The sequence below is a fragment of the Serinus canaria genome, chromosome 1, assembly GCF_022539315.1.
Source record: "Serinus canaria isolate serCan28SL12 chromosome 1, serCan2020, whole genome shotgun sequence".
Classification (NCBI taxonomy): Eukaryota; Metazoa; Chordata; class Aves; order Passeriformes; family Fringillidae; genus Serinus; species Serinus canaria.
This window is the reverse complement of record NC_066313.1, coordinates 95,023,212-95,043,080: the sequence shown is the minus strand read 5'-3', so window position 1 is coordinate 95,043,080 and position 19,869 is coordinate 95,023,212. Positions and strand designations below refer to the sequence as shown.

At 38.3% G+C, this 19,869-nt stretch overlaps 1 protein-coding gene across 5 annotated transcripts in view; it reads left to right on the top strand.

Moving 5' to 3' along the window:
* Positions 1-19,869, top strand: part of MID1 (midline 1) — a 241,567-nt gene that overhangs the window by 133,861 nt on the left and 87,837 nt on the right. For 4 of the 5 annotated variants that reach the window (XM_050978094.1, XM_030235021.2, XM_030235020.2 and 1 more), the window contains exon 2: positions 9,855-10,570. In XM_050978094.1, coding sequence (XP_050834051.1) covers positions 9,911-10,570 — 660 coding nt within the window. In that variant the 5' untranslated portion in view covers positions 9,855-9,910. Of the gene's footprint in view, positions 1-6,697; positions 6,749-9,854; positions 10,571-19,869 lie in introns of those variants that run through there. The other variant, XM_050978105.1, reaches the window with a different exon arrangement.

Below are 19,869 nucleotides of genomic sequence, written 5' to 3'. Positions count from 1 at the left end.
AGATGAAGGCTGAGATACATGTTTACATGAGAAAAATTTAAAGAATACAATCATTCCCTGATGCCTGCTTCAGTCCTTGAGCAAAGTCTTTCAAATTCCATTTATTTATTTATTTGTAAATGGTGAAGTTACATAACCTAAAGCAAAGAGATGTTTCATGTAGGATGGCTGAGAGGTGATGTTTTTTAAAGGATGTGCATTTGGTGCCAGTGTGCTCAGACTGATGGCCTGGCCACCATGGTTATTTTGCGTGCAAATTCTGTATTCACTAAAGCCCACAAAATGCAGCACACATTTAGGAGAATTAGCAGCATGTGTAGCTCATAGGTACAGAATCATCATGTGATTTTCCCAGTAATGTATTTCAAGAAAAGCAGTTTTCTGAGGATAAGATGGCATTCAGTGATGTTTGAAAGTAGGTGCTTATGAAGCTGCTGGAAGAAAAAGCTGGAAGTTGTGCAGATGCATACCAGTAACTCTTTCTCAAGTACTACTCTAGTTATTACAGTCACACTGACCTGCTTGCCAGCTGACAGGAAATGTACAATTTTGTTCTATTATTTTTGAGATAAACTGTGAGGCTTTTTTTGATGAAAAACATCTAAAGGGATGTAATAATTAAGCTATTGTTTTCTCTTTCCATTCTCTCTTAAAAGCTACTAAGCTATTTTGTGAGTGATACTAAGAGCCTTTTATTTGAGAGACCTATTGGTGGTATTGATACAGTAGTTCAGAAGCAGAACCATCCAAATCCAGAAAAATCCCTGCTCAGTTGTGTCAGCTGGAAAGAGGTTGCTCTGCGATCATTCTCCTGCAACTCAACTCAGTTTTCTGTGTTTCCTCTTGGATTTTTAACTAGAAAACCATAGAAATTAGGCCTAATTGATGATATTTATTGGAAGCAAATTTGGCTAAACAAGTAATCATTGAGCACATAAGAATCAAAAAGAATAGATGTTAGATTCTCTGTTTTCTCTTTTTACAGTTCAAGAGCACTGGAAAGAGTTGCTTGTTAGTTGATGTAGTCTTAATTTCATAGATTCTAAAGTACCTTTCATACCTGGAATAAAATAAACAGATCTAGAAAGCACAGATCACTTAATGCTAAAGAAAATCTCGTAGTCTGAATCAGATGGCTTTAGAGATGGCCATTTCTTTCCATTGATTTCCAAGGGACCCAATAGAGACCTGTTCAAATGGAAGCCACCACTTGCATTTAGGAACCACTATATGCAGCAAGAGAGAAGAACTGCATTCTCATTTTTTCACTGAGTGATTTGCTAACAGGTACTTGCAGATTTCTGCTCTGGACTACCGAGCTGAAGAATGCTCCTAAAAATCATGGTGAACAGGAGCCTGGTACCCCAAGCTGTGGTGGCAGAAACGTGCCCATGGTGGCCCTGGTGACACCAGTAAGACACGAGATCTGTCTTACTGTGTCTTACCAGTAAGACTCCTCTCAGAGCAGGACTCAGGGTCTGGCAAGGGCCTGGGTGAAGATTCTCCTTCCTAATGGAGTAGTCCTCCTGCTGATTCCCATTTTATTATTTTCAGACCCAGGAAGCCTGAGCTGGGTGTTTCCTCCACTGGTGAGAGGTTTCTGCCAGGGATCTAAAACAGATAACCTTCAGACCACAGATATGACTTCTTCCTTACCTTCCATCTTCCCATGGTTCACAGCTAATTAATGACCTAATTAAAATCTTGAATTTTAAATACACCAATGGTCTTAGGGAGTTCAGTGTACTGAGAGTACAGCAGGCATAAATTAGAAGGAGCTCTTAAGTGTTAGAGAGTAGGGTGGGTTTTTTTTTTTTGTAATGGCCAGAATCTATATTCTTTGTATATCTGCAGAGTTGAACTCTATGAAAATGTGCTCATTCCTTTAAAAAAAATTTTTATAGGCTTTTTTGAAGATTGCATATGAGGACCAGAGAACAGGACAGTGAGAGTTTAACACTATGTATTTTGTAATGTGATTATAAATCTAAGGAGCTTTAGTTCACCAAAAGTACATCTTGCAAATAGTTTAAGTTTGGAGCTCTATGTGGTGGGTTGAGGTCACATCTTATATATGTACTAGTTCCTGGGAATTATTGCTGTTATTTCAAATGCTCTCTCTGATAAGAAAGCAGACCCAGATAAGAAAGATGTCTCTCAGATAAGAAAGCATAAGAATAGCAGGTTATCCTTCTGTGAGAAATTAAAATGTGATTATCTAGGTGAAGACAGTGATTGTGAACTTTAGTACCCCTGATTCCCTTAGCTGTGGGGAAGGAATTCATAGAACAACTTGGTGGGAAGAGAATGCAAGAATTTCTTTCTGCCACCTCTGAAAATTCGCAGTAGCTTAACAGCTACAGAATTTCCAAGCTGCACTACCATATCTGTGTGTGACCCATTGTGACTAAAAAGAATGTGTTGGAACACATAATTTCTGAGTACTTCTGTTGCTGCATAGTCTATGTTAAAATTCAGGGTATACAGTGTAACCTTAGGCATTACACAAGCTGGGGAAATGTGGGAGATTTTCAGCTCTACCCTGCAACCAAAACCTTATGAAAACTGGTGGGTTTGGGTGGGTAAAATTATTTTACCTTCCTTTTGTTGTGAAGTGACATCTATATCAAGAAGCTGTTAGCTTGAAATGAGTGAGGAAAAAAGAGTGGTGTGGTACAAAGCAATTTTTCCCCTTTGGTGAGTTTTTGAGGTTGCTCCAGTTGTTGTTTTCTGTGCTGCCAGTATCAGACCAAGACGTGAACTTGATATTTGTTCCGATACAGCAATGATATACCCCAGAATAAATGCTATTTTCTCAAATGGAGAGTTAGAATTTAGTTGAGGGGATTTTTGGAATAGACCCTCAACCATAAATTTAATTGGAGGTCAGTGCTGATTCACATGTGCTAAAGATTAAACAATTAATTGGTTTCCTTCCCCTGAAGAATTTTGAGGAAACATTAAATCTTCTATCTAAAGAATGTAAAGATCCAGGAGTTGCAAGAACATGAAAAATAAAGACCAAAAAGCATTCCAAGTGTATGGTACTATAGGTTTATGTGCATGTGTAATATTGTATCTAATATATTACTATATATAATATTAAATCAGCAGCTCATTGATTGCTTTGGGATTTACAGGTCAAGATTTTTTTGTAGTCTGTTAGTTTTTGAGCCTTAGTTCTTGTTCTGTCTCCCATGAGCAGGAACATATGATGTTGTGCCAAAAAAACTTTAATTCTGTGAGATGTTCTTGTCTCACTGAATAACATAACAGGATTCATCTTTTCAAAAATATATTCTCCTACTACCATGTTTCAACCAGAAAGGGATGTTGTCAAGGGTCTATAACACTGCAAACAGCATAGCAGGTGTGCTTTTCTTGCATTGATATAATTTAAATATTGCAAACAACTATCTCAACATTATGGAAACACTGCATGTAACTTCTAGACAAGGCAGATGATCATTCTTCTGTCAGTGAAAATGTATGAAGAAGGTGAACTAGGAATTTTCTTTCATGCTGATCAATTCTTTTTGCATATCGGGAGCGATTGAACAGACACTGTCCTTTGAATATTTTTTAATATTCTCACTGCTTTGATAAAAGCCAGTGGGAAAACAAGTATTTGCTTGCTTCAGGGTGTGTGCAGCTTGCTTTCTTTACTGCTACAGAAGTTTCCATTAAATATTTCTAAAAACAAATCTGATGTTGGATTATTAGTTCTTTTTGCACTACTGACACAAACCACTATTTACATTAATATCTCAGTAGCTCTGCTGTTGGCAATTGCTAACATCATGGGTACCCACAAGCTTCAATATCTTGCTGCAGGAGGTAAAATCTGTAATGGACTGAGGACCACCTAGGCTATGCAGGAGTTCATTGGTGTGATTGCATTTGAAATGTTGATTGAATGGGCTGTGGAACAATCACATTCATTTGTTGGAAAGAGAAGTTCCCCAGACAATTTTGTGTATATCCTAGAAAATGATAGAAGATTGCAAAATTCTTTTAGTAACCTGCATTCCATGGATTACTCAGGAATAGTGTGGGTGCTGACTGCAACTCACCTTGTACTATAAAACTAGGATACATATATGTATGGACATATGTATGCAGGCATGACTTATTTTATTGCATTGCATACTTACATTTTGTATTACATTTCATATTCGTATAGTGGCATTTTAATAAATTTCATTTTCTATCTGAAAAAGTTGCCAAGTGTTTTCAACAAAATGTTAGTCTTCAGGTGTTCAATCTTTAAATTAGCCAGTGGTCTTGTGTTCATCCTGTATATGAGTTTGGAGGACCAGGATTGAAATGGCCTTACTGTAGCAGCCATTCCATAGCAGTCTTAACACAGTGAATTGTTAGAAAACATGACTACAGAAAATGCTATTCAAGCCTGCTTAGGCATATTCTGCCTATAATTCACCAAACCACTGCAAACTGTGATTCTACCAGAGAGGATTTTAAAGGAATTTTGGTACATGTCACCAGTCCAACTCTTTGACCCAGTTAGTAAGATGCTTAAAATTTCTAAAATGGCCTACAGCTGCTTCTTCTTACAACAGGACCGAGTTCACTACAATTAAAATGAAACAGCTTTATTCATGCCATAAGCTCCACCTTTACAACAGCAGAAAGTGAAGTCTTGTAGGACATTGTTTCCCACTGCCTTTCCACTCTTGGTAGATTCTGTTCTCCCCTCTCCTGATGGTTGTAGAACCAGCTGGAATAGAAGAAGAGCAGGAGACACTGTGTGGCATGCTACAACATTGTCTGTTAATTTGATTGTAGTATCTAGGGATTTATTCAGTGTGCAGGGAATTCTGTGGTGTTTTACTGACCAAAACTGATCTCAATATACTAGAATTTTTGACACATTCATTTATAAGTGTAGTTTTATACTGGTGGTGAGTCAACCCTGGCTGGATGCCAAGTGCTGATCAAAGCTGCTCTGTTATTCCTCTCCTCAGCTGAGCAAGGAAAATAAATACAATAAAAGGCTGATGGGTCAGGCTAAGGACACAGAGAGATCACTCACCAGTTACTGTCATAGGCAAAACAGAATTGACTTGGGAAAATTAACTTTTTACCAATCAAATCAGAATCAGGTAATGAAAAATAAAATACCTTCTCCTCCACCCCTTCTTCCCAGGCTTAATTTCACTTCTGATTTTTCTGCTTGCTCTCCCTAGCTGCAGTAGGAGATGGGGAATGGGGGTCACACATTTTTTCTGCCGCCCCTTCCTCCTCGGATGGAGGACTCCACCCTCTTCACCTGCTCTGGTGTGGGGTCCATCCCATAGGAGACAGCACTTCCTACAGGAACTTTTGCAACATGAGTTTTTCTCATAGAGTGCAGTTCTTCACAAACTCTTCAGTGTGGGTCCCTTACACAATGTGCAGTCCTTCAGGAACAGGCTGTTCCAACACAAGTCCATCACAGGGTCACAAGTCCTGCCAGGAATCTGCTCCAGTATGGGCTTCCCACAGGGTCACAGACTCCTTTTGACTTTCACTTGTTCTGGTGTGAAATCTTGCAGAACTGAAGGGCTGCAGGTGGATCTCAGCTCCACCATGAGCAGCTGCAGGGGGACAGCCTGTCTCATCATGGTCTTCACCATGGGTTTGTGTGGAAAATTCACATTGCCAGAGGTTTACGTCCAGAAACGCAGCAGAAGTGTCCTGTAACTTTATTCATGAACAAAGGGAGAGGCCATAGGGAATTTCTCCATGGGGTCTCAAATTGTTGGAGGACGTAGCCTCCTTTTCAGCCCAATTTTCCTGGCCACATCACCGTCTCCATTTCCCCATTGGCTAAGGCATTTGGAAGGTGCAGACTTCCCAATTCACCTATTATATGTTCCCCTTAACATGCACACACAAACCCCCACACACCCTTTGTAGAACAGCTCTATTAAATCTTTGTTCTTCTTCTCAAAGTTCAGAAATTTAGCACGACCTTGGCTGAGCAGCTTTCCATGTCAGTTAGTAGCATTTTCTGAAACTCATGATTTCTCCTGTTACTTCCCTACCTACAAGTCCTTGGGCCCTATCTATAAGCAGATTCACACCATCTGTTTGTAAAGACCCATTCATCTTATTCCTTTCAAGTTGCAGGGAAATCTGCACCTGGAGCACCTCCTCCCTCCCCCTATTCTCTGTCCTTGTTGTCTGCAGAGCTGTTTCTCTCACATACTCTCACTCCTTTCTTCCCTGATTGCAATTGCTCCTTTGCAGTAACTTTTTTTTCCCTTCCTAAATCTGTTATCTCAGAAGTTATCCCAGTTGCTGCTGGACTATATTTTGGCAAATTAAGGTGTTAATGCCACCTACAAAATATGTCATGTTTAAGCAGAGGTGCAGAGATGCTAATTGCACTAGTGCTAGTAGAATCTTGCAATAAACTAGATTGATGTTGGGATTTTATTTAGTGTATGTTTACAATATACTGCATAACTAATCATTATGTGCCTGGGGGGATGTCATAAATTCAAAGTTACTTAAGTATATTTTTGTTTTTAAATAACATTTGTTTTGACAATCTCTTTTATTTTGATATCTGCTCTTAAAATTACCTCCTGTGGGTAGAAAAATAACTCTTGTCATTTCAATGACATTTTGGTAATATAATTTTCTGCCAGTAATTCCATATTTTTGCAAATAGGAGATTGTGTACTTGAAATTCCTTCATTCCTTTCTGCGTCTGGAGGCTAAATGCTTTTCAGTTTTTGAGGTAGGTTGAATATGGAATACAACCATATGCATACATAAACAATGCATGCTGTGTTTCTGCCTAATCTTCCAGTTTTCTGTAGCTGTGGATTCTCTGCCATTCTGAAGGAAGAAAGAAAAACCCAAACTCAATATGAAACCTTAAGGCAAGGGCCAGTGAGTTTGAAAGATTTTGTAGCTGGATCATCAGCACACTGATCTGTACTTTAGGCACTTACTTAATAGTGAAAGCAGAAATTCAATGGATTAATCATTTGATTGTCCAGAAAATGCAGCCTGTCTTTGGTGAGCAGCTCTCAAAGGATTCATTATTCAGTCCTAGATGTGCTGTGTTTTGACTTACTGCAACTGCAAAAGAAAAGGGGGAAATGTAATTTTTTTGGTTTCTATCAGTGTGCTCAGCTTTGTTTACCTTGGAAGATAGATTCTTATTCCAAGATGTTTACAGTCTGAGATCAGATTTTGGCACCCTTGCTCATACTGAATAGCATTAGTTAGGGCTCAGCTGCTGCTCATTCAGGTCAGATAGATTAGAGTTAGTCATCAATTGAGATGGTGGTATTTGTGTAGAGACCCGATGGTGATTCAAACATCTTTCTATGAGGCAGTGATGCAAATGTTTTTCTGCTGCTTCTAGCTGTTTATCTATACATCTCTTTGATATGAGTACCATAAAGAAGCCTTTGCTTTAAAAAAAAAAGTACTTAAAGAAGGAAACGGAATGAATGAAACTGTTTGGCACATGGAGGAGGAGAAGGAATTTTGTACAGAGAGATTAGCATTGAAGAAAGCCCTGTATTCTGAACATGGTTCTGAGAAACAAACCTTAAAAGCTGGCAGGTTTTCACAGGGCTGCCAATAGATGAGAAATTATTAGTTTGTCTTTTTAAACATTGTCTCCTGCCAAACCCAAATCCCCTTCTCCCTTTTCCAGTGCAGTATTCAGCCTGCAGGATAAGAGGATGATGAGGTAGACAGTTGTGGTGTGGAAGGGATTCAAACAATGTGAATGAGATTTTGATCTTTTGGGACTTCTGTGAGACAGAGAGTGAAGAGGAGGAAAGACAAACTGGTCTTCATTTGCAGAAAAGGCTTTAATCTCTTCTGTGCTGTATGGCTATGGCTGAGAAGGGAGTTGTCTTCCTGCTTATATTAAATTTCCAGACGTTTAATTTTGACCAGATGCACCGTGCAATTATGGCAGCTGATGGATAGCAATAAATGAATTAGTCTTTGGCAAACTGAACTTTATTTCAAAAAAGATCAGCATCATGGAAGATGCAGGAAAGCAAATTTCGTGATGGGGTCAGTGCATTTTTTAAATGCTCAGATTTCTTGGCAGAATAAAAGGACGCATTAGTGCAAAGAGGCAAAGTATCCTCATTTCTAGGCATACCTCTGGAACGGACACCTTGCTGCTCTTCCCACACAGCAAGGAGGACTAAATACCAATGGTGAAGTCTGAACCTTGCCTCTGCTAGCTGAACTTTCCCTTTTGCTTTGGTTCATGTTGGGGTTATAGGTAGCATTCCTGTCACTGCCACCATGCTCCCCACACTAATTGTCATGAAGTACAGAAGATTCAAGTCTGCTTGGTTCCCAAGGCTGCTAATGAGTCCTGGGCTTTTCTCACCCTTAATGAGTCAAGGTTTGTTTGTGGAGGATTCTTGTCCTTCTGTCTTTTTCCCTGGCCAGGGGAGGAGTCAAGAGTTCACACAACAGAACAATGACTTTACAGTGTAAAGACGATGCAGCTGTGCCATCTGAAGCCATCCTCAGTTATGAGCAACAAAGCTTAAATAGATTGTACTGTGAAGAGGTACAGCTCTGTGAGTGTGAAGCATAGCCTTTGCTTCTGCTTCACTGACTTGTCTGCTTGCGGCAGTGACGGGCCCTTGACGGGAGCTTAGGCAGGGAGAGTCGCGTAGGGCGACTCTTTCAAAACCATTCTCCGTAACACTGAGCACAGGAAAAGAAGCAAAATGAAGTTTCAGTTGATCTCTGATGGGGGTATAACACTGCCTTCTCCAGAAAATCCCATGCCCTCCATTCAAAAAATCCTTGATTCTAGTCCAAATCCGCTTCAGGGGTTTAATAAGGTCACTAAAGCAAGCTATAGTTTGTATGTTTTAGCAGTAGAGAGTACTCATACAAAAGTGGATACTTACACCAACTCCTCCCAAGCAAATCACACATTTCACTGTCTTACTGTCTAGAGGCTTTTCTTGTATTAGAGATTGGGATCATCGCTAATTTGGGCTAAGCTACTGTTTGTCATGTACCTAATTCATCTTCATTTAAGCATTTCAGTTACAACATTGTGCTCCTGTGGCTATATTAATCTTACTACAAACATGTATAGGATATACTTTTTGGCATATGTATACAGGTATATATGCACAAAAATATAGGTGCCCATAAATACTGCTGCATGTATTTTTGAAATACATAGGAGTGTATATGATATATATCATACATATATGTAGGCTATTACATGCTAGAAACATTATTTCTTGTGTTTAAATCCATATATATATTTTCACAAATAAACACAGACATGTACTCTAAATGCTGTGCTATTGCTATAGTAGCAATTGAAAATTTCAATCTGATAAAATAACTCAATGCTAATAGAGATTTTAAATTTGTGAGTTATAATACTCTGGACTAATCCTTGCACAATGCCATACAAAACTGAAGGAATTTTTTTTTTTTTTAAGTTTTAGTAATAGATAAGGGAAGCCAAAAGCAGCATCTGCAAAAGAAATCTAATTTTGCTGTAATAGCCTTTTGAAGTTCATCATTTTGCCTTTTAATAATGCACGGAAACATCTGCTGTTTTCCTTGATTGCATAAAGATAAAGGAAAGAGAAAAAAATTAGGAACATTTGGGTTTTTTCATTCTTACATGAACAGAAGGTGGGGGGGATAGAATAAAAGAGTTTCAATACCTTGATGTGTGTATGTGCAGGTTCAAAACTTTTGATTGCTCTCCCGCCTGGCATGGTGGGTTGACAGACCAGGGAGCAGTGGCGAAAGTTGACAACCCCCCATGGCTGACCCCTCATGTTTTCTCTTGCCTAATCGAATTTTACGTGTGTTTCCAGATAGCTGATCAGCTTCCCTGGATTTCGCTGACGCCACAGGAAAGCTTTGCCTGAAGATGGAAACACTGGAGTCAGAACTGACCTGCCCTATCTGTCTGGAGCTGTTTGAAGACCCGCTGCTGCTGCCTTGCGCTCACAGCCTCTGCTTCAACTGCGCGCACCGCATCCTGGTCTCCCACTGCGCCACCAACGAGCCGGTGGAGTCTATCACCGCCTTCCAGTGCCCGACCTGCCGCTATGTCATCACCCTCAGCCAGCGCGGTCTAGACGGGCTCAAGCGCAACGTCACCCTGCAGAACATCATCGACAGGTTTCAGAAAGCCTCCGTCAGTGGGCCCAACTCCCCCAGCGAGACCCGCCGGGAGCGGGCGTTCGATAACAACAGCATGTCGTCCTGCGAGAAGGTGCTCTGCCAGTTCTGCGACCAGGACCCTGCCCAGGAGGCGGTGAAAACCTGCGTTACCTGCGAGGTGTCCTACTGCGAGGAGTGCCTGAAAGCCACTCACCCCAACAAGAAGCCGTTCACCGGCCACCGTCTCATCGAGCCTATCCCGGACTCTCACATCAGGGGATTAATGTGCTTGGAGCATGAGGACGAGAAAGTGAACATGTACTGTGTGACTGATGACCAGTTAATTTGTGCCTTGTGTAAACTGGTCGGGCGACACCGTGACCATCAGGTGGCAGCTTTAAGTGACCGCTATGACAAGCTAAAGGTCAGTGTTACCTATCTTTTTTTTTTAGCCAAGCAGTGTGTGGTTGGGAAGGAAAATACCTTTTGGTTGCATGCTGAAGTCCTCATTCCAGCAGCAGCTGGGAAAGGCAGTTGTGCGCTCTAATCATATAAGACACATACAGGTCTGTATGAACGTTTGCTCACCATGTAAAAGGTGCCAGATTTTACTTAAGAAAAAAGTTCCTCGCTTGTGTTTGGGTTTCTCTAAAGCTATCATAAGGAATATGCAGTGCAAAGTACTGTTCAGGTGAATTTTCTTACCTACCTGCGGCTGGTTAGGTTTCGCACTGACTACCCATACACAGACACTGATTGAAATGTCATGCATTCTTTGCACATGCTTTGCTGTTGATCATTTTTCATTAGGTTCCTTTCATTGTGAAAAGCCCTTCACATCACCACTAACAGGAGATGCATTTATCTGTGCTGGCTTCAGGGATGCCAGCTGCCCATCCAGCCAGGGAAGCCAAACGCCGCCTCTGCTCTTCCTGCACTGCCTCCCACCAGGCTCGCAGGCAGTGCAATCCTAGTAATGAAGCCAAAATTGTTTCTGATCCTGCAGCATTCCCACGGTTCCACAAGTTTCTTTAACATCTCCTGCCAGGTAGCTGGGAGGCTCCCACAGCCTGGTCCTGAGCAGGACACCCTGGGCGAGGTGGCAGTGGGCAGCCAGGTCTCAGGGTGCTCTGGAGGCTCTTCAGGCTGCCAGCAGAGGCAGAGCTCCTGCTGAACATCGAGGCCAAGGCAGGTGACCTCACACCCACCTGGGTGTATATTTCTCTCATGCTGATTCCTGCGCTGCTGCAAAGCCAAGGCAGGCATTAGGCATCCCCCTCTTTCCTCCACCCACTCCCTCCGGATGGTCTGCCTGTGCCTGTGTGCAGCCGTGGGTGGAATTTTTAAACATGGACTGCAGTCCAAAAAATCACAAGCGTGGAGAGCAAGGCTCTTCTGCCAGCCTTCCCAAACAGCATTTTGAATGAGGAAAAAAGCTGAATTATAGGTTTAACTAACTTAAGTACTTTCAGATTGAAGTGTGTGGCTGCACTCATGTCTGTGATAACTTTAGGTGCTCGCTGGTGAAATCTGCACACACATTCTGTGCAGGCTTTGCACCTCTACGCTTTGCAAACATGCACATCATATTCATATTAACAAAACGGAAGACACTTCTTTAGCTGGACCTGGTAACTTCCTTTCATCTCTTAAAGACTTTTTTGTTTACCAAAAAGTTGTTATTTTTGCTTTCTTTTGTTTCCGAACTAATTTCTTATTTTAATAGTTTTGTCGGATAACATTAGCATGGGCCATAAAGGTGGATAGCTGCCTGGATTTACTGTGCTTTTTATTAATCCAGTGGGTTTACATCCTTAACAGGTGCTACTATCTAGTGGCATAATAATGTGTTGATTACTAACTTTATACCAGTAGGAATAGACTACTTAATATGAAAGACCTTCAACATTACATACTGGATAAGCATTTTTTGATGATGTACAAAAAAAGGAGTAAACATTTTTTGGTCTTGTTGCATATAGATAATGCAAGTCTTGAAAGAAGACTTTAAAAGGCCTGTCTTTTCCCTTGTGATCTTTGACTCAGTACTGTCAATAGGAATAAAATGAGTGTATTATTTGCATGATCTGTGTCTTTTCTGTGCAAAGATGACTAAGCAAGCTTTGAAGCTCAAAAAGACAAATAACATTCACATTGGATGTCACCTAGCTTAGCTAACCTAAAAGTAAGGCAACTGAAGTTCTAAGCATACTGAAGTTTTTACACTAGCCACTTTGAAGACTAATTAAAGTACTCATTTAATGGTTTGTGTAGACTTGAGCCAAATAGCTCTTGTCTCAGAATGACAACTCCTAGCATTATTTATATTATTTGTATGATTTTTTTGAGATGAAGAATTTCTTTGAACCCAAACTGTATTAAAGACTTTTGCACACTCGATGGGTAGTCCATGTGAAATCCTGTTCCTATCATCTTAGTCACAAATTTCATGTTGCTAAGGCCAGTGATGACATCAGTCATGCCAATTACGCCACATGTACGACACATTTAGGCTCTGTTCCGGGAACATTAGTCCAAACGGTTTCCATGCAGATCCAGCATCCATTCTCTGTTCACAAGTAGGTAATCTGAAAGTAACATTTTTCCTTTTCTTGTAACCTCTTCCATTACAGGAGTTAGTTTTGGTTTACAAATCAATCTTAGAAAATGAGATTTTCAGTTCTGTAAACTGGCATTTATCCCTCAGAAGTAGGAGCGATACCAGTTCCACCAGCATTTGGTAGCTGATGGTCAAAAATTTCACGTCCATTTCCACATTCAGGCCTCTTCCTCTTCCTTCTTTAAGGGTGATATGATCTCCTGAATCACTGGTCTTTACATCTTCTTAGACATGAGATTGCAGATGGGCTTTACTAACTTACAGGTAATGTGCACCTAAACCATGCAAATTAAATACTAAAATGTATTAGAAAATCCCCACTTGAGAAAATGAGTTGTTGCTTGCTATTTTGCTGCTGTGACTTTTTGGTCATGGGGTTTGATAAAGCTACTTAAAATCTTTAAAAAAAATCTGAAAGAATAAGATAGCCAATAGTATGGTGGATCAGTTAAAAAAATGTGTGGTTAATGTTACCTTTCAAAAAGAAAAGCTAACACACTTAAGGTGACTCTTTTGATTTTTTTCTTTTTAAATCAACACACTACTGGTACTAACAACAGCAATTGGTGTTAAGCTATGCTAATTGCTCACATTTTCTTGCAGTGGTGTTGCCAGTGGTTTAAATAATGTCTCACCCCCCATTAAGCATAGGACAAAAGATTCCATTACAATCTAGCTCCTTTTGTGGCAAAAATGAAGCTCCTTAATTAGGAGTTCTGTACTCTGGTCCAGCAGAGGCGCCTACACTGAAGTGTGTTTAACAGCGACTGTAACAATAGCGGACATCTCAAAATGAGAAAGTGCTTTCCTTTGGCAATGATATCTCAGCCCTGAGAGGTGCTTCTATTTCTCATCCTCTACTGGGGCAGGGGGAATTGAGGGCATTTGTGTTCCTTGAGGGGCAATCCTTTCTAGCTTAGCTGCACAGCCACGATACCACCTTCATGCTCGCTGTTGGTCTAGTGCTTAGAGATGTGCTTTGGTTTGGTTTTTATTTTTCTTTTTAAAGTTGATCATAAACAGATGCATATTAGTAATGGAAAAAGCAATAAACCATGACCAAAGCTGAGAAGAGAAAATATAGGAAATATACTGGTAATACAAAAGATTTATCTTGTGGTGATCAAAATTGTGATAAAAATAATTTTTAACAGCAAAAAGAATCAAGGTTTTTAATATAGAAAGAATAAATGGCTGTGCTTACCACATCATATTACCTCAAAAAATATTTATGGTTAATTTTGATATTGATTCTTCATTTTCTTTTCTTGTTGCAAAAAAAAAAAAAAAAAAAGAAAATAACAATTTAAACATACTTTTAAAAATTTTTTTCTTTCAGAAAAAGTTAATAAAATTACTATTTTTTGATAGATGTACTTAAACTCATGAACATGAGGAAAAAACCCAGTCAGATAAGATTGATCTTGAACAAGAGAGAATATTTGAGGAAGAACAAATGTATAAGGTGTGGATGGAAATATATTACTTATTTAATATTAGCAAAGAGCCATGAGGAGTTATAACACAAGAGAAAGATAGATGGTAAGATGTATTTTGAAATGGTGTAAATCCAGCATAACACCATTGAAACTAATTTTTTTATTTGTCTTCATATTTACTTAGAATTTAGCCTCTAACATATATCTTCTTGCCAAAAATAGTTTTGGCACAACTTTTCTAATGCTTGGTCAAGAAAGGTCTTTTGCTGAATCAAACTGTTGTAGCTTAGCTTTGGTTCACCATATTTTTGTTTGAAATTTGTTAATGCTGAGTTGTTTTGGGCATGTTTATTGAAGCAGGGCAGCTCTCTGAATAGCACTCAGCAATTCCAGAAACAAGAGGAGCTTCTTGTTTGTCTGGTTTCCAGATAGTTTTACTGATAGAATCCATGCACATCTATTTTTTCTAATCTGTTGATTCAGGATACAAAGATTACTTTTTCTATTGTGTGTCAATTCAGCTACTCACAAACATTAAAGGAATAGGAATTGTTTCCACATGGGGAGGAATGAATTAATCTTTTCTAAACCTTTGAGGTAGGAGACTTTGTCAAGTCCATAGCTACTACAAATATGTCTGCTTCCATTATATGCATATTACAGATTGAAAAATTTCTCATGTTTAAGTAACTTGGCAAAGATTCTGGAAAAATATGTGTTTAAACTCTCCAACTATTTTTATATGGCATTATTTTATAATCTCAGTTCATAATTAATTGATAGATTGTGATATTATAAGAATCCAGAATTAAAAAATATGTATTCCTACAGCAGTGGGCTTGAAAATACAGGAACATTGTTTTCTGGACTTTCATATAAATATATCATGCACATATATATGCAAATATATATCTACATATGTCCTATGCCTGTATTTACAGTGCTTGTGTCAGTATATAAAACCAATACTAAAATTGCATAATACCATATATTGGCATTTGTGTCTATGTAGAGTTGTCTAGCATAGAAATATGGGTAATTTTCAGCAATGTCTAACTTAAGGAATATCTAGATTCTTGAATTTGAAGAAACATATGCCTGTTTTTTAAGCAAAATTGTACAGTTTCATATATATGTGTAGGTCAGTAAAAGTATAATCAAAGTCAAAAGTCATATATGTATTAAAATTATACATCAATAGATATGCTTGTTTTCTATTTTTACAATTCTATGTATTTATCCTTCATAATAGCTGAGTCTTTTCATATCTAAATTTACAGTTTCTCTGCATACCCTTAACTTTACTAACTTTCTATTCAATGCAAGCTATTTTAATAAAATCCAAGTGATACTGATGCCTTTTTGTTTGTCCTAAAAGCACAAGCCAGACCCAGTTAGGTGATAAAAAGGAGTTACCATTTTAAGGATCTGTGGATCCATAGGTGCACAACTCACTAGGTGGAAAGCACCAAAGATGCACACTTAACATAGAGTGCGTACATTTTTTACGTGTTTAGCAAATTAGCATAACTGACACGAATCCCCAGTTAGAGACTGAAATAATGAGGTAATTCTTCCCTGCTTCTACCCTTTTCTGAATTCCTCCCCACCTTAGATAGGAACTAAACTTTGTTTATAAAAATGTGTCTCAGGAGCTGGTTTCAGCCTTGGCTTCCCAGAGAATCTAAACGTAGACCCCAGGGCTTGGAGCCATTGGGGAATTTATTTTGTCTTTCTGTCTAATAGAGTAGGTAAAGTGCTAGCTATGAATACAAGAATACAGCTACAGAGCTGCAAAACTATATGTAAAGAATACAGAGAATATAGAAAAGCAAAAAGACAAAACTCAATTCAGCATCAATATATAAAGACATTGTATGTCAGAGTAATGATGATGTGTGCTATTGAACATTTAGATAAATGGCACCTTCCTTTATATTGGTTGTAACAGATTGAGAGTAGTGCAAGTTTAATATATAGTTGGAACATCATATCCAACCTGGCAAAGTGTAGAGCTCATGGACTTTCATTATTATTAAATTAGATGCATCATCTTATTATTATTATTAGGTTAGATACTGCTTGATAGATATTTCCATGTACAAATTTTTATGAAATTAAAATGATGAATGGTCACAGTGATTATGATGGAATATTATTTGATATTACTTAATTATTTAACCCAGAAATAGATGCAAAAATATAACTAATTGGCTATGCTTCAGTATTTGCAAATATCTGCTTTGTCTTTTTCCTCCGTTTGGTATTTCTTTTCAGAGTCTAGAAGGATAACAGAAAGTATGAATACAGAATACCAAAATTAGTCTTTTATCAGGGGAGAGTGTGTGTATGTGTTTATTTTAGACACATTTTGAACTTCTTCATGTATATGACTGTGGATAATGCATTATTATTTTACAATAGTTCAAAGTACTATGAGATTAGGAGGTTTTATCTGCCCAAGTTCCTTCAAGTAATATAAGCCAATTTTTTAAAACTTAATTTCAAAAATTTAATAGTTGGCAAGTCTTTCACATACTACTTATTTCCTTCAATTTTAGTGGAAATGATGGTGTTGAAGGTCTTGTCTATTCAGGAAAAATGAAAGAATTAATCAAAATTGTGAATAGTATAGCATTATTATCTTTCTTCTCATGACCCTGGTTTCTAGGGAAGCCAGACTAGCTCTCAATCTTATGTTGAATAATTTTCATGACATCTTTTTTTGTTTTACTTTTTCTGATCTTAAAATACACACAAATTTAGCAATGATCCCAGTAAACCTTCCAATTTTGGGCTTAACAACTGTATATCTGTTATGTTTTACTTTGACCCTCTTTCTTAAGTAAAATGTACACTTCCTATCAAAACAGCAATACTTGTGTGTATCATTAGCACTGGGAACCTTACACAGGGTTTATAACAAACAGAAATGGTGCCTAATTTGGAAAGCCTGAGTAGTTCATGGCAAGGGAAACTCCTGCAGAAGGTCATGGACTGGAAAGCTGGGTAGGGTTGCTAAAGCACACTTTGGACTCAAAACTGGATATGGGTGATATGACTGAGCTTCCTTTCTCTCCCATCTGTATTTACCTCTCTCCAAAACCAGTCATCCAGACTCCCATCTCTGTGGGTGTCCCTTGGCTGTCCCACCAAGAAGTATTTTCTTTTGCTGGGAGGACATTTTTGCCCTTGAGAGAAAACACCCACACTAGGAACCTGAGGCAAGGAGATTCCTGTCCTTCACAGCTTTCACATCTCATTTATAATGCTGCTCTCACAAATCTATTTTCCATTTGTCTCAAGCCAACGAAAATTAAAGCAGGAGCAAGGAAAAAGTTAATTTTATCATAGTGTGACTATACGGAGTTATTCTTACATCTTCTGAAAACACTTATTTAAGTAATCCTTACCCTTTTGCAGATCAAATGCTTAGTTGAATGTACATTGTTTTCACCAGTAGAATGCTAAGAATATCTTGGTTAGCTAATAAACATGTAATATATATCACAGACTTTATAGATGATTAGCCTTGATGGTGCCAGCAGGATTGATTTTTATGATAGCTTTTTCTTTTTTAATTTCTACAGGCTGGAGTAGTAATATTAGTTTTTTAGATATTTCTTATTTGTGTGGCATGTTGGTCCTATGCAATATCTCAGTTTACAAGGGTGGAAGGGCTGCATCTGCAGGGTTATTTCAGTGCCTCAGCCAGATGTGCTTGAACAACTGGACCTTTGGGTTGCTTTTGTACCTTACAGATCCCCTCCTTTAAAGATGAATAATCCATTTCCAGCTGTTCCCAGTTGACAAGATATGATTCTTTGTGGTAGCTAGGACTGCACTTTCAAAATTTAGAAAATTCTTTGCCCCCTGTAGCACCTGTGTTTGCACATGTACTGTAATTCTCCATAAGAGCTCCCTGAGATTCTGACCACTGAAAATCACAGAGGGGCAGAAAAAGACAAAAGCAACGAGTCCATAGACAGGCATATGGTCATGCAGAAATGTTTTCCCCTGTTCATCTCAATTATTAATATCACACTTCCAAAATTTTTAGGCTATTTATATTTTTATGTTTATTACATGAACAAAGTTCTGTCAGTTCAACTGAAACCATGTGTAGTGGTTTGGGATTTTTTTCCATGCTCACAAACCTTGCATATCTTGAGAACTGTAAATTTCCTGTCTAAATGTAGTCTCAGTCTTATTTTTTGAAACTTTGCAATTTCAGATTCCTGAGAGTACATTGACCATATTAACATAAAGTAGCAGTATGATCCTATAATTATATTTCACATCGTGAGAGAAATCAAATTCAGCACAGATGAGAAAAGTAGCTAGATTGCATATGGCTGTTTCCTTTGTTATTTATGGTCTTCTAAATTACCCTTTGTCCATGGCCTTTTAATGGCCCAGAGAAGAGTGGCTGCAGAAATCAAAGGCTGAAGGTTTGAAAGTCAAGGATAAGTTGATGGAATAATATAATATATAAAGTTTCAGATTTACATGCCAGTTGAGGGTTTTTTAAACAAAAAAACAAAAAGAAAATCTTTGTGGGTATTTGTGACTTTTAGACAATTCCCCTCTAGCAATTGTCTAAAAGTCACAAATACCATCCCCTCTGCCAACTACATCTATCAAGTATATAAATTAATTTATTTATTTCTACTATGGTAATCCCCAAAGGCTCAATTGAAACAGAAAGTCCCATAATGTAAGGTCTTGTACAAGTACTTGAGTTGTAATCCCAGCTTCAAGGAATATTCATTCAGCCATCCTTAGAACAAAAAACAGCAGCAAGCATGACAGGTGCATAGGCATTTTATATGGTTATAGTAATATTGACGTGAGCTCTTTGCATCATGTAAAGGCCAAGATTAAAAGAATGTTTGAAATTAATATTGGCTAGTTTCACTATCCAGTGGAAGCACTCCTATTTGATTTCATATAATTATTATGGTTTGAAATACAATAGCCCCACCTCCCCTTGTCCTTAGGTTGAAAAGCCTGGATTCTTGTGCTCTTGATCCAAGAGAAGAGATGCAACTGCAGTTCTTGCTCTGTATGTCCTTCCTTATGTGCCAGTCTAATAAATTACTTCTGAAGTTGAAACTGATGTTAGTTACTCTGATGTTGAAACTGATATTAGTTACTGCTATAACAGTACTCTTAATTGACTGAAACCTACACACCCTAAATTTGAAAAAAAAAAATAAAATCAAAAATGTGAGAGAATCTTTGGTATGCCCTGAGAAACAGATTTTCATCTGTCTTATAAGTGTTTCAGCTTTAATTTCTTAATGACATTTTGGGTTTGATAGCAAATTATTTTTGAAAGATTTATTCAAAATAAAAGGAAAATAAAATCACAGTACAATGAGATCTTTAATCTAAATTATGTATCAGCTCATTACAATAAATAGCAAAATGTGTAGCCTTTTTGATGCAATTACTTCCTAGTGCCATACTTAATTAATCATTTCTTTCACCATTGTTTACTGTAGGCTCAGCAGTTGTGGGTGATAAATCATTGCTAATACCAGGACAGATGAGGATGGGAGCATCAGTCTGCTCTTAGGCTGAGTGAAGGGATGGGAGTGAGGGGCTGGGGGGTAGAGCTCTTGCAGCCCAAGACATATCAGGATGGGGTAGTTCAAATAC